This window comes from Heterocephalus glaber, unplaced genomic scaffold (genome assembly GCF_053883595.1).
Source record: "Heterocephalus glaber isolate CG9 unplaced genomic scaffold, H.glaber_assembly_v1.0 deba00000738, whole genome shotgun sequence".
NCBI classification, from domain to species: Eukaryota; Metazoa; Chordata; class Mammalia; order Rodentia; family Bathyergidae; genus Heterocephalus; species Heterocephalus glaber.
Genome location: NW_028258161.1, coordinates 8,510,569 through 8,526,009, shown reverse-complemented (window position 1 = coordinate 8,526,009; position 15,441 = coordinate 8,510,569). Strand labels below are relative to the sequence as shown.

At 43.3% G+C, this 15,441-nt stretch overlaps 1 protein-coding gene across 7 annotated transcripts in view; it reads left to right on the top strand.

Annotated features, from left to right (window-relative positions):
• The window catches only part of Nrp1 (neuropilin 1), a 136,188-nt gene that overhangs the window by 116,188 nt on the left and 4,559 nt on the right, over positions 1 to 15,441 (top strand). For 2 of the 7 annotated variants that reach the window (XM_004861879.3, XM_004861878.3), the window contains exons 12-16: positions 2,776 to 2,835; positions 7,779 to 7,916; positions 12,326 to 12,597; positions 13,064 to 13,160; positions 15,311 to 15,361. In XM_004861879.3, coding sequence (XP_004861936.1) covers positions 2,776 to 2,835; positions 7,779 to 7,916; positions 12,326 to 12,597; positions 13,064 to 13,160; positions 15,311 to 15,361 — 618 coding nt within the window. Of the gene's footprint in view, positions 1 to 2,775; positions 2,836 to 7,778; positions 7,917 to 12,322; positions 12,598 to 13,063; positions 13,161 to 15,310; positions 15,362 to 15,441 lie in introns of all 7 variants that reach the window. The other 5 variants (XM_021242042.2, XM_021242041.2, XM_087206945.1 and 2 more) reach the window with 3 other exon arrangements.

Sequence of the window (15,441 nt, the reverse complement as noted above, 5' to 3'; positions counted from 1 at the left end):
GACATTCGCATGCTTTGTATTCATTTATTATACTAAGGTCAATTTTTCCTTCTAAATTTAAAACATATATATTTTGTTTTTCTGTGTGGCGGTCTTTTTTGGAAAAGGCCCTGGTGTGAAGAGCCAAGGCCTACCTCACCTAACCCAAGTGTAGTTTTACATCTGAAACACACGCCTCCTGTACCTGGGCACTTCTCTGCACCTTTTTTGTTAGTTGTCACAGGGTTTACCATCAGAACTAAACTTGGGATGTTCAGTGTAATAAAACCAAGCCGTGAGCATTCTCACTCAACCCTGATGGAAGGGAATTCACAAATGGAGATCAGTGTTCTCTCAGTGTTTAGCTCCTTAACATGGATGGTGTCTATTAATTTCTTTTCTTGGGGTGACCTATTTGTATACAGAGGAGGAGAAATACTCTAGCAAAGTGCTCATGACTAACAAACAACATTGAATTCTGAGTGACCTGTACCCAATGCATGAAAATGAGGAGTTTGCTTTCTCCTGCTTTCTTGCCAAGCTGAAAATTCACCACTGAAGTTACTCATTTGCAAATGCCTTTGAAGTCATTAGATAATGCTGTCGACTTCAAAGGCACCACGAGGCCAAATTTCACATTGGAGCCATGTGTACCCAACAGTGGAATTTGGCTCCCAACCTATAACAAAACTGATACTGCATATCTGTTATAAAAGGTGAATTTTCACCTTGAATCTTTCTCCTTTAAGACTACAGGGAACCGAACGCTAATGTATTCTGGCTATCCTCCAATTCTGCCATTATAGATTCACCTTTTTAACCCATAATATATATAATTCCTTCTTCGATGCCTGCCTTTTTGAGGCCATGCACACATGCGACCACTCACCAGCATATTCACTGGGAGAGCCAGGGTAACAAGACTTGGTGCTGCAGGTGGTTAGCTCAGAAATCCTAAGACCATTCCAAGAGCACGATTTTATAGCTCTTTGATTCATGATTGATTTATATAACTGATTTCTGATCTGTAGGAGCTGTAGGATAGGCCTGGCCTGAATAAAGAACATCACAAATCTTTACTGAATGGTACTGGTAGAAGCTACATGACTGCTACACCTCTTAACTATCTCTGAGACTTCCCATCCTAAGCCTTGGGCCCACCTCATGCCTCCCCTTGACTTGGCCCACTCCCTTATCTCTGGGGATGAAGGAAGATCGCCTGCAGCCTAGTCTGCATGGCACATACACTGAAGAACAAATGGCTTCCTTAACACCCAAGTAATAAAGAGCAAACCGCTGTTTACCAAATTTGGTGGATTATAAACCTCATTCGAGAAGCTTCAAAAAATATTGATCTCAAAGCCTTCTGATTCCGAGTTAGATCTAGGAAGGGTAGGTGAAGAGGAACCTGCAATTTCAGCAAGCACTCACGGTGATTTGGGGCAAGTCTGACAATGCTGCTTTAGAACAGAAACATCGAGCGAGTGGTCAGGAAAGAAAAGGGTTGGAGGGAGGGCAGACATGATCAAAGCACACCCTATACATGTGTGGAAGTGCCACAGTGAAACCCATTCTTTTGTGCAGTTAATATGCACTACTAATTGTAATAAAACAGTATAATGACAATGAGTGGAAAATGGAAGCGTTAAGATATGGGGAAGAGAAGATAAACTAAGTCTCAATAAGGTGACATCCTGGCCCCTGACCAGGAATTCCAAAGAAGTCCCAAACTGAAAGCTCACAATATTCAGGGAATATTTGCGCAGCCTTTGAGTTCCTTGTGAGTGAGAGGAAACATTTAGCCTTTTCTTTTTGCGCTGCCTCCCTCCACTTCTCCAAACCACATACTGGGTAGACTTCTTGTCCTTGGGAAAAATAAACAGCTATAGCAGGAGAAAGGGGAAAAAAAGGAGAAACCACTGCCATCCACTTTAAGCTTTCAGTTTTCAAATAGATTGTGAGGATGGGCCCTGCAACTTCTCCTGAAGGCTCACATCTAAAACCGAGGAAACTGTGAAGCTTAGAACTGCAGGTCAAGTTTAATACCCAAGTCCCCAAGGACAAACAGAGGCCGCCCCTGCCTTCCCCTGCTATTGTGGTGCACCGTGCTGGGTTTGGGAATCCGTGAGGGTTGCTGGAACCGAGTCTCCAGCTCGGTGTGCCTTCCAGATGCTTCATAAAGAAATGCATTAGGATTTATTGCATACTTGAAAATTGCTAAGAGAGTAGATTTTATGTGTTCTCACCACCAAAAAAAGCTAAGTATGTGAGGTAATGCTTATGTTAATTAGCATGATTTAACCACTGCACACTGTGTGTAAGTATATTATACATATAAACTGTAGTACATTATATGTATAGACAATGTTTATTTCTTGATTTTTAAATTTTTTTTTGAAAAAGACGAGTGTGTAAGGCCAGGGATTTAGCTCAGTGGTTCTGGCGCCTGCCTTGCAAGCGCAAGGTCCAGAGTTCGATCCCCGGTACCAAAAAAAAAAGACAAGCGTGTTACATAAAAAGCAATGTTATTTAAATCTGAAGGAGAGTTATTTGATTTATGATGGGCAAAATTTCAGTAAACCAATACTGGAGATGGAATTAAAGGAAGGCTTTTCTATGGGAAATGTTTGCCTCTTATGGAAGCAATAGAAAGACATGTAATAAAAATATGTATGCATACCACAGATAGATGTGAGCATGTGTGGATAATAACCAATATAGCATAGAACAGCACAGCACATGATAGAAAATTGTCTTCCATTTTTTTATTTTTCTGTTACTGCTTTTGTTTTTCAGGGGGTACCACTGTGCTGACCACAGAAAAGCCAACGGTAATAGACAGCACAATACAATCAGGTACCAATAAAATTAAAATGTAGTAGATCCGTAAACCACTCTCAACCCCCCCCCCCAGTAGTACATTGCCGTGTTTGGGGGTTTCCGTTTCCCTGAAAGTCCTGGAAGGAGAGATGCCATGCAGCGGCATCTGGTCTCCAAGCATGAGCCATAAATATTCTTTCCTCTCGTCCACATGTACATGCAGCAGGCAGCAAAGACTCCTTCCCCATCAGTAATTGCCAAATGGTGACAATCCCAGCTTTCCACCGAAGGAGCTGAGTAACATACTTTGTTTAAACGAAGCACATCTAGGACACGGGCTGTGTTTGCAAACTTATAGGGGAAGGAAATCTCACAAGCGGCAGCCTGACTATTTATTTTCATCACAATTCTGCAAAACCGAGACACGCAAAGTTTGTCAGTTCTGCCTGCCACGGAGTTGGCAGTTTTACAATAGCGTCTGCCATGGACATGCCACAAAATGGGGTTCAGGAAGCCAGGGTTTGTGACTGGGGAGAGCGGCACCCTGGGGAACAGTCCCCCTGTCCTTTTATTAATAGAGAAGCATATGGACCTTGAAGGCCCTCCCGGTGCTGTTTATCAGAGGCCAGGGCGGTTCAGCAGCGGCCTTCCTTGCGGTCTCCTTTGTTTTTTGTTAGTATTCTGTGACATTCTTCCTCACAGGCATGCATGAAGGGAAACAGTCAGTGTAAGCAATCAGAGCTTTTAAAGACTTTAAAGTCAGTCATTAGAGCGAGGTGAACAGGTCAGCGTCCCGGCTTCTTCCACTTCCTCTATTGAGGCTCATTCAGCATTGGTCTCCTCAGTCACTTGTTAATGGTGTGTGTCAGTATTTCCTCAGCAGTGTGACACTACCTGGCTAGGCACACAGTCGAAAGGACTGCTCTAATTAGCATGCTTCCTTAAAGGAGGCTGTCACCGTTGGCCTGACTCAACTACCAAACAAACTTCTCTTTCCATTGAACTTAACTTGTTCCCTGAGGTTAACAGAATTCCCACTGCCACACATCCCAGATGGCAGAAGGTGAATCAGAACAATAATCGCCTAAATCGCCAACACTGTGATCCTACACAGTTCTATTCAAGCCCCAAGGTGGGCCCCTGATGGCTGAAGCTACCTCAGGAGAGAAACCGTGGCTGCTGCCTGCCTCCTGCCTCTCCTGAGGCAGGTCAGGCCTCTGGCCCAGTTCTGTGGAGAAAGGCTAGCAGCTTCCAGTTGGCTGTCTGGGACCCTCTAAGGTTGGCAAGGCAGGTGAGGTGAACGACCGAAGTTCTATGATGTCACACGTGTTTTAACTGTTGTTTTAGTTCCTTCTCTTGCCAGAGAGGTAATTAAAGCCACCATGAAGTCACCAGTTCATTTGTTTCATCTCCTTGCTTATTAAAAGAGCTAGGGATTATTTAAAATCAATGAAAGTGAGTATCAGCTGTGGAGAAAATGGAGCATTCCATCAGATTCCTAAACTTGTTTGTTTGGTAGTTGAGTTTAGGCATCCATGTCAGTCATGAGATGAATTCAGGGAGGAGCTCCAGGGCCAGCTGTCCTCTCACAGGGTCCACCGTGGTCAGAGGGCAAGTGTGCAAAGCACAGACCTGTGAGACAGATCGCTACCTCACTCTGAGCAGAACCAGGAATTTGGGTTCCCGCCTTTCCCTTGCCTGAGCTCCACCTCTGGTCTCCAAGTCTCCACTGGTGGGTAATGGACTGTGCGACCTTCTCTGGAGGACTTCAGCTCATTGTCACCTTTTGGCCAAGCCAATGTTCAGGCTTCACAAGGACCTGAGGCTGCTTTGAGGCCCTGGTCCATCTCTGGCTGCCTGAGTCCGAAGTGTCCCCCTATGGTGCAGTTCATCTAACTGATGCTTTGGTCCATGCTGCTCCATGAGCATCTCTGGGCATCTTCACAAGTCAGACCCCTAAATGCTCAACATAATTCAGTTTTGCTGCAACCATTATAGACTCAAGAAAAGTCTTGAGATTTCATTCTGAGGATTTTTATCAGCATAACAAACTCACTGGGTATATAATATTCACATACTGTACTAAGATGAACAAAAGCCAGAAATTGATGAGAACCTTGGATTCTTAATCCAGATCTCTCTGGGGGTCCTCTTTCCCTCCCAGGGTCTTCCAACATCCCTGTCGTCACTCCTGGTGTTTGTAACCCATAATTGTGTGGGCCTTAGCAACCCCACATGTTTGAACAGAAACACTACTCTGTGAGTCAGCAGTAAATATACACAATAGAACTTTGACTATCAGATTTAAAAATTCAGTCCATGCACATACATGGCACGAATGATTCAACTGTGGTCAAGATGGCCTCAAGAAGTACAGCTGGTGCTCGCTCACAGGGGCTATAAATTCGTTAAAAGTTCAGAATATTGTTTCCTGCTATTTTTAAGAGTCAAGAAGGGATTTGCCTAGATTATTCCCATTGAATTTAATGAGAATTGTGCAGCTACAGGGCCTGAGTAATATTTTAAAAACTTAAAGGTCAATAGTCCTGATTACTTCCTTTGTCCATTTGCCTTTTTCTCTTCCTTTCTCTCCCCTTTTCTCATCCTTTTCTTCCCTTCTCCCTTCCTCCCTTTCTGGTTTTCCCTTTTTCCTTCCTATAAATGTTTATGGGTAGTTTGTGTTTAGTTGCCTTTATCCAAGCTTGAATTGTCAATGTTGAGCTTCCTCACAAAATGCATTGGCTTAATAACATTTCTTTCCAATAAACAACATGGCTGTAAGTTATATGCATGAGACACAAAGATAAAAGAGGAGTAAAATACAAAACATTAGAGCAGTTTTCCTGCTAAATTCTTAGGATTGGAAATTGCAAGATACAGTTGGACTGCTGTTCCCTGTAGTCAGGAGAATGTCTAGGCAAAGCCATTCCATTTATTGATTATTTCAAAAATATCCAAGTATATATACTTTATGATAGCATCAAAATATAAATGGTGAAAACAGTGGATGATGTGGTTTTTTACACTGCAGAATAAATTTAAAAGCAGATGGAACCAGAAACGCATGTGCTGTAATGGCTTTCTTGCTCTGCTGTGTGTGCATCTTGTAGAGTACATTTCAGGAGAAAAATCAAAACCATGCACACATTAACATTTTCCAATATTAACATTTTTTAACATAAGATTGTGCAACAGGACATTCCAGGACTGTGGACGTTGACATCCAGGATTGCTCAACCGTTCAGTCACTGTTTACTTGACTGTGTTTCATCTGCGTAGTTCAATCTTGTGCACCAAAGTGTGGCAAATTCTGGAGAGTTTCTCAAGCCTTACGAAGACCTCTTTCATGTTTATGATAGACTAGACATGAAATATGCCTCTTTGATGACACTATGGCTGTGAAGTACAGTTTTTTGCACTAACTGAATTTGTGCACATTAAATACATCTCATGGCCTGCTTCACTGTCCCCAACTGGCTCTGATCCCCTTTGGGAGGTCACTTTATTATTGGGAGAATCCATTCGGCTTAGTTGCGAAGGTACATACAGTGAGTTCTTTCCAAAACTTGCCATTGGTGCTTGAGCTTGAAGCCAAAACTTTGAGGTGAATCCTCTTTATCCATGCAATAAATCTTTCCGTGAAAATTCCCTCCTGCCATTGTTAAAGTGGGAGAAGGTAGTAGAGACCAGGCAGAGGAAAAAACAAGATACTTTGTGCTAAACACTTGGGCAAGTGAGAGAAAAGTTCAAAATGAGATCTGGTCTCAGCCGGACCCTAAGGCAACACATGATACCAGACTTTCCTTACTGTACACAGTGGTCTGGTCGTTCCAGGGCCTTCAGTGCAGTTGCCAGACAACCTCGGGTCGTTCTCTCTGTCTCAATGCTGCCATCTTGTGGATCGTCTACCCAGCATGCGAAGCGAAGGCCTCCTTCATTAGAGAAAACTGCTGCTTTTGTGTGCTTCCCATTCGAGGGGAGGAGTGGGTCGTGAGAATTTACCTTTAAAATTATCTTTATTGTTTGATTACTTTTACCAAAACAACTTTTTGTATATCAAGAATTTCATTTTCTCCCATACTTAAAAAGTCAAGCTCTTTTTTAAAAATGAGGTTAAATAAAATAAGGCTATGAGGTTTAACAAACGCACAGCAGATAACACCATGCAGGACCTACAGGTTCAGTCATTCCTGCGTATCCATTCATGCTTTCTTTCCAGCTTCCAATGGAAGCATTTTGAAGATTAAAAAAATGTAAATGGGTGGCTATTTAAATGTGCTCTGGCTTTACATGACCTTGCATTGAGGTTTTAAGTGGATAGAATAATTTATATGCAAATTTAGAAATTCACTAAAAAAGCAGAAATGTATTCTTCAATTAATTGACCTGATGGAAAAGCTCAGAAGGAAAAAAATATCAAATCTTAAGAAAATGCTTCAGAGACTTCTGACACCGAGGACCTGAAACATCGGCTGCTCTAGCATAATAGAGCCTGCGGGGTAAGGCGCTCTGGCACATCCCAGCTCCAGACTTTTGAGGGCCACAGGTCAACCTCTAATAAGTTTCTTTTCATTGATGGATATCAGTTTCTGTGATTCACCCTCAAGAACAGAGAATCTTTCATATTAAATATGGTGGAAGTCGGGAAAATGCTGCAGATGCAATATACATCCCTTGGAAAGTAGGCTTCCTGGAAATATTATGTAAACCCAACTTGACAGGCAGTCCATAATCTTTTTAGAGCTGGATAAAATAAAACATAATAATACTAAATGTGATTTTGCAAATATTTTGACATCCCTGTACATCAGTTGGTTCCTTGGTAATCCTGGATTTTGTGGCTTTCCCAGAATTTTTGAAACAGACATGAAGTTATAAAACTCATGCTGTCCATGAGTGTATTAAAGGCCTCTTTGACCCTGAGTGATTAAATTTGTCTTGCTCTGCTTGTCTCTATTTTCCCTTCCTGCTCACTGAAGAGTTTCCAACATATGGTTTCAACTGTGAGTTTGGCTGGGGCTCTCACAAGACATTCTGTCACTGGGAACATGACAGCCACGTGCAGCTCAAGTGGAGTGTGCTCACCAGCAAGACAGGACCCATCCAGGACCATACAGGTACGGGTGCCGTGGCATCAGGGCTGCAAGGCCTCTGTGCATTGGAGACCACATCCCTGGGAGGGTTCCTGGTGCTGCATCTAGGGGCGTAAGAAACTGTGATGAGTGTTCATTCCATTCGTGCCTGCGATTTGGACTGAACAAGGCCTCTTTCCCTGGTGGAGATTATTTGGGCAGATATTGGGAATGCAGCTGGCCTCACTGAGCAACACCAACCTGAGAAAGGTGGGTGAATTCATGCTTGTTTTATCCTTTATCTGGACTCTTAATTAAGAAGTCTTCAATACATGCAATAGTATAAACAAGATAAGATAATGCACATTATATGTACATAACTCTGCTTCAATAATGATTAGATCATAGGAATCTTAGTTTATCGCTGTCATCTCTGACTCTCGATCAGTTACCTCTGTCATCCCTGCCTCTGGATTAATATGTACCTGGGTGCATATTACGCCACATCATTTATTTTACAACAAAGAAACGAGTAAACCCGATGCTGGCTCTCTCTAGCCCTGATGTGGAGGTAGGAGCAAAAGAGGGTGAGCTTCTTATTCTTGTATGGAGAGATTTGTTACATCTAACCCGTTTCTGAGCAGGCAGAAACCTCCACACACCCCAACTCACAGCCCAGCCCACCTGCTGCTTTATTTCCTGCTTTATTAATTGGTGGCAGTAGGCAGGATCTGGGGACAGAGGGAGCTGGCAGTTGCTCCGTAAGCTCTTTATTCCACCTGGAAATTTCATCACCGTATATAAAATGAGCAATGTCCCGCCAAAAAAATCACACACACACACTTATGCAAACACTGCCAACCCTACATTGCTACTCTCCTCAGTGATACCGACCACTGCTCCCTCCAGGAGCAACTTCCCAAAGGGTCCCCAGAGGAGCAGATGTCATGCTGAGAAATCGCAGTTCATTCTCCCCACACTGCTGCCCCAGAGCCCGGGCCTATGGGCTAAGGGCCGCCAGAGTGTACTTCAGGCCTTTCCCTCTTTGTTGTTCCCTTTTTCTCAGTGAACAGGACCATTAAATAGGTTGAATAGGCCTCCTTCCACCACGGCTACCTCCCTGCCTAATGAGAATGACAAGGAAATTGGATAAAATTGGACTCCTTCAATTCTGAGACACTTTGCATTGAATTTTAAGACAAGCAGTTTTAGAAAACTTAAAATACTTTGACTGTAAGTGGCACTGTACATATAAATGGCATCAAATTAACTAAATGCAATTAGCTGAAATGAAGGCAGTAATGGTGGAAAAATGGATGCAAAGTGAAGGAAAGTAGGACCTGACATTCAAAGGAGGTTAAAAGCTATGTTAGCCAGAGACAAAAGCTAAAAGGCTTGCAGAAGTAAGGTGCTAATTGAGAAAATGAAGACAGAGTTCTTGACCCAGAACTGTGATAAAACCCTTGAAAGGGAAAATATCAGCATTTTATGTGTTGGGGTGTCCAAAAAGGAGGGCTTGTCTTAGATGAGCAGCTGAGATGTGTGATTCCTTCAGAAGGATTTGGCTCCTTTGTTCTCCAGCCACCCAGATTTACTTGGCCGCCGTGCCCGTCTGCCCGACTAGAAAGAGCTTCTGAGGCACATGAAACACAGTCATCAGAGAGGGGCAGCGTCCTTGCATCTGTGAGGCAGGGACTTGTTAAGGGGAGCCGGTGTGGATGAAAGGAACCATTGCCTGGCTCACACATGCAGCCCACACTGGGGAGTATGTGGCACTTTTTGATAATATTGTTTGGAGCTTTGCAAATCAGATGCTAAGGCTTTTTAATCACTACCATATAGGTAAAATACTCATTTCTGAATTTAAAGAAAGCCCACTTGGCTTTCTGTATCTGACCTCTAAGAATGCAACCATATTCCCTCTTACAGAACATTCCCCAAATCCAGCTTCTTTCCCTCATGGCTCTTTATATGAGTAGCTCTTTGACATGGCCCATGCTGGGCACCGGAAATTTGGGTACAGTCAACTCTCTGTATCCATGGGTATCACATGCATGGATTTAACTAACCTCAGATCAAAAGTATCCACAAAGAAAAACTGCATCCCTACTGAACATGACAGATTTTTCTTGTCATTACTCCCTAAACAATACAGTACAACAACTATTTACATAGCATTTGCATTGCATTAGGTATTGGGAGTAATGTAGAGATAATGTAAAGTATAAGGAAGAAGTGTGTAAGTTATATGTGAATTCAGAAGTGAGTCCTTCTGTATCCACAGGAGTTTGGCTCCAGATGTTCAAGTCCCTTATATAAAATGGCATAATATTTGCATTAAACCTCCCCACATCCTATTGTATACTTTATATCATGTCCAGAATACTTATAATATGTAACATATTTTATTATAAACACTGTGTGAAAACTTGGTGTGTCACATTATTTATGGAACAATGGCACATGTTCAGTATAGACACAGTACATATATGTATCTGGTGTGAGTTTAGTTGCATCCATGGATTTGAAACCCATGGATTTGGAGGGCCAATTGTACTACACCATTGTGTCTAAGAGGACTGAGCTGGATTTTCAGTCCCTGGGGTCCTATAACCAATGCCCTACAGATCCCCAGGAACAGCTGCTAAAGCAGGGTGCCCCCGACCCTGAGGGCCTCACAGGCTGGTTGTGGATGTGAACCCCTTACATGCAGCTGAGCTGGGGCATCCCATGGCAGAGATGAGCAGCGATGGTAAAAGGAAATACAGGAGGAGTCAGAGAAGGAAGTCTTGTTCTAAGGGCCAGCTGATGTAGCTTTGTTTTAATGGGTTACAAGTGGGGTAGTTTGAAAATATGTTTATATGTAATATCTAGGTTTGTGGCATTAGTGCTGTGAAAAAGTATGGATAGACTGGAGGCAGTGGAGAGCCAATGAGGAGTTTTAAGTGAAGGAATCACAGGAGCAGATTGCTAGAAGACCACAATGCCAGAGAGACATCACTGTGAGAGGATTCTTCAGAAGCCTTCCTCTCTCACCCATCCTTTGTCTCCTCTTGACTCCCTGTTCTCTGGCCAGCCTAGAGGAACTTCAGTAAATAGGTTCAGTAGATGTTTCCTTTCTGCAGCATGGCCAACTTCAGCCTCTTCCCATAAGACTCAGGTAGCAGGGGTGAGGGGTGTATTTTTCAGTGGTTGTGTCACACAAACAAGTGACTGCAGCTTGGTAAATTAATAGGGCAGAAGAAATCCTAGGAGTGACAGAATCAGCTGGGACAAAGGGGACTCTCCACAAGGGGAGAGAAGGAGAAAGATGCCCCGTGTAGCCTCCATCCTGCCAGAGCTATGACTTGTTTCTGCCCTTCTTTCATGGTTCTCCCCATTGGTTTTAATAAGAGTGTTCTGGGGGGAGCTGGTGGGCAGTTGGGTAAGGGAGAAAGCTGTCCACTAGCCCATCCACTTCTGCACCGACACTGCTGACAGTCAGACACGAGGCTGTGTTCCACATATGCACAGTGAGAAAGTGCCTCATGGATACACAACCCTCTAGGGCAGCACACAAACCAGCCCACTGCCCATTGAGGCCCGGGCATCACATTCACACTTAGGTCGGGTGAGGCATCAGAGCTGGTGATTTCTATTTGCAGAACAAACAGTGAAACATAAGTTGTGTTTGGACCAGGTGGAGGCAAGAGGAAATGTTCCCAGGGGGATAATTAAATGTGAAGTCAAGAGTCAGCCCTCGTGGCTCAGCCAGTGTCCGAGATACCAAACTGGCGCATACTAATGAGCCTCAAAGTCCAGCCTTGCTTCTCCTTGAGCCAGAAGCCCTTCAAAGAGAAGCAGGGCTCACACTTGAAAATCAAGCTCTTGAGTGTGTTTGAGGAATTCATAGACTGTTAACATACACTAAAGGAAGAATGGATGGATTTGAAAAGAAGGCCAATGGATTATTTGGGGAAAACGTTAAGTGTATAATTATCAAGCAGTCTAGTGACCAAAGCTTTATCAGTCATCCAGGAGTCCAGCGATTCAGAAGATGCATAAGAAAGCATCTAATTAGTCCACTTCACACCTGTGTTCACGAGGGTGCTCCAAAAGCTGCCTTAGAATCACATCAGAATAGCTTTTCCCAGCAGGTTAACACCTTCGACTCGGTGTAGGTACGGTCTGGGCCTCCGGTCAGCCTTTGAAGATGCCAAGCTAACTTGAGTCACACCTTGTGTGCGTGTGACAGGTGCACTGCATAAGGGTTTTCCAGACTGGGGCTGCTTCACAGCCTTCCCCCAGGGCCGCAGGTGCCCACCATGTTCCCCTGCACACTGCTGTTTCCACCACCTCTTTGGGTGCTGGGCACGCAGCTCAGGGGAGAAATTCTGGTTGGTGGAACTTGAAAGAGATGAAGGGGTCGTCCTATTCCTGGCCACTCTCCCTAACACGGTTTTTTGCCACAGCAGGAGATGGCAACTTCATCTACTCCCAAGCTGATGAAAATCAGAAGGGCAAAGTGGCCCGCCTGGTGAGCCCTGTGGTCTATTCCCAGAACTCCGCCCACTGCATGACCTTCTGGTACCACATGTCTGGGTCTCACGTCGGCACACTGAGGGTCAAACTGCGTTACCAGAAGCCGGAGGAATATGATCAGCTGGTCTGGATGGCCATCGGGCACCAAGGCGACCACTGGAAGGAAGGGCGTGTCTTGCTCCACAAGTCTCTGAAGCTTTACCAGGTATGAGCTTCCCTGGGCTGGGGACAGCCATGCTGCAGGTCTCCAGATGACATGCAGAAATTCTTCCAACAGCTACTTCACATGTCTCCCAAACCTGAGCTACTAGCTGCAGGGCTCATCGGCTCCATAGCATATTTCTCGGTCTCCTAGATTACAGGATAACCCGATTTGCTGAGAAAGAAGGGGAAATGCATTGTGGTAATCTATTTCTCAGCCGCTGTGAGATATCATTCCTTTTATTTGCCACCTTCCCCCTGTTTTAACGTCTGCATTATACACGGGGAATGTGAGGAGATGTTTTATCCCGTCACCAGGCAGCTGATATGGATTGATGAGCGAAGTGCGTGGTTATCCACAATCTCACGAGTTTCATTTGTGTGCCAGGGCTTCAGGTGAACAAGCATTTGTAAACAGGGCTATTTTGGGATGAGCATTTAAATACTGTGAAATGCTTTCATTTTGTCAGGTGATTTTTGAGGGCGAAATCGGAAAAGGAAACCTTGGCGGAATTGCAGTGGATGACATTAGTATTAATAACCACATTTCACAAGAAGACTGTGCAAGTGAGTATATGTTGGATGTAGAAACCAGTGGAGCTCATGCCCAGGGCAAGGTTCTTTCCATGTGGTGGTCTTTATCTTGCTCATGTGACACCTAAAATTTCCACGTGGGTTTCAATATATGAAATTCACATTCTGGTATACTAGGGCATAAAAATCAATTCCACTGATCTTAACCTACGGCATCACCTGATCTAGTCCATGTAGAATGTCTGCCTGACACCTACAACACTTTATAAATAAATGTGGAATCCAAAGATCATAGCAAAGCAGAAAGATTTATTTTGCAAGTTATATCTGGCATACCAAAATATTTTGATGAGAAGAGGAGAGCTCAGACAGCTGGATAGTTCCAAATATCTGAGTGTGTAAACAGAACAGCAGGCTTCTGAAAATTTCGATCACAGTGAATTTAATTAAGATTACATTGTTAATGAATCATAGAAAACAACATTCTGTGCTTTATTGCAAATAAGTAGACATTTCTCACTCTAAAGATAGCTGAAATGACTGAAAAGAATAAATGAAATGCAGAGACTTTGTCTAGGATTTCAGAGTTGGTCTTTATGGGTCTAGTACTATACAGATAAAAATCTGACATAGAAAACCAATTCATATTCCCTAGTTCTTGATATATAATTACAAATAGCATCACTAATGACAATGTAATAGCACAGAAATGAGTCTTCAGCTCCATTTGCTACACTTAAACTTTTGCTGTACATCATTATATAATAGGATGTTAATTATAACAAGATGGATTAAGCCTATTGGGCAAATTTAGGAAAAAGGAAGCCTGTTGGCTGTAATGAATTCTTGGTCATTTCAGCAATTTAAAGAGCTTCTACTATACAATATATTGAATATATGTAATCCCCAAAGTGGCAATAATTTGATAAAGTCAATTGAAGAAATTTGAAAAAAAAAACGTGAATAAAGGTCTGCTTTTCATTCTATGCAAAGAAATCTCTTTAATTCCAGCTGCTTAGCAAATGCTTGCCAAAAAATATGATATAGCTTAATATTTCAATTCCAACTACTTTACAAATTATCCACATCCGAGTCTATCCTTCAGTGAAAATGTGTATCTCGTGTAGTTACACAGTGTATGGAATCCCAGAGTGATGTTACTGATGTTCGGGGGGTTCCATCCGAGAGTGATGTTACTGATGTGTACGGGATGTGAGAGCAAACTGCACAAACTAAAACAAAGAAGTGAAATTCAGTTCAGTTCAACAGACATTATTAGCTGCATGCAGAGCAGCACGCCCAGTGCACACAGATGAAGAGAACTCCACAAGCCTTGCCCCTTTCCTGTGATTGGTCTACCTAGCTGCAGGTGCTGCCAGGCATTGTAGTCCGAAAGTCACAAGTGGAGCTCCAGTGAATCATACTTATATGGGGCTGCACCTATACAGAGATGTTAAAGATAATAAATTATTCATCAAATACACATCCTTGAGCATCTAGCCATGGATGCACTAAGAGTCTCCACTATTATTCATTCATTTACACAGCAAGTATTCATCAAAACATCTATCATGTGCTTGATGCTATTCTAAATGCCGCAGACCACCAGCAACAAAGTGCTCAGAACTCCCTCTGTATCAGTCTCACAAGGGACCCTGGGATTGAACTTGTTCCATAGAATTTTATCTTATTTCATTAATTTGTTTATTGCCATTGGTGATACACAGGATACTGTCTCTTGTGTCAAAGAACTGACGTGCTATTTGGAAAGCCCAATTAACTCCCACCAAAGGCAGGAAGCAGTTCTCTGCTCACTGCAGCCTGTTAGCCATGGGTCCAACTCCACCTCTGCCCCCATTTTCTTCAGATTATTCCCACATTCCACCATGTTCTCTTCTGAAACGACATGCTCTGCTGACAGCCATACCACCTGCATTTCCATGTGACGCCCGCAGGGAAGTGTCCTCTGCCCATGTCACCAACTCCATAATCAATGCCCATGGGCTCTCTGTCGCTCAAGGGAGTCGTTGTCTGCATTCAGAGAGCACTAAAACCTCCAGCGGATCCCCCACAGAGGCGCATCTTGCACACGTGTGCAGGTGTGCAAAGGCCTGTGTAGTTTGTGTGTCGTGCATTTCGTTGACCATTCAAATATCTCCTTTCGATTTTGTTTGGCTTGTCAGAACCGGATGACCTGGATAAAAAGAACACGGAAATTAAAATCGATGAAACAGGTAAAATTGCTGACCGATTTTCATATTTCCTGTGGTTTTCGTTCTGTTTGTGAAGAAATTCACATAACCTGACATGTCAC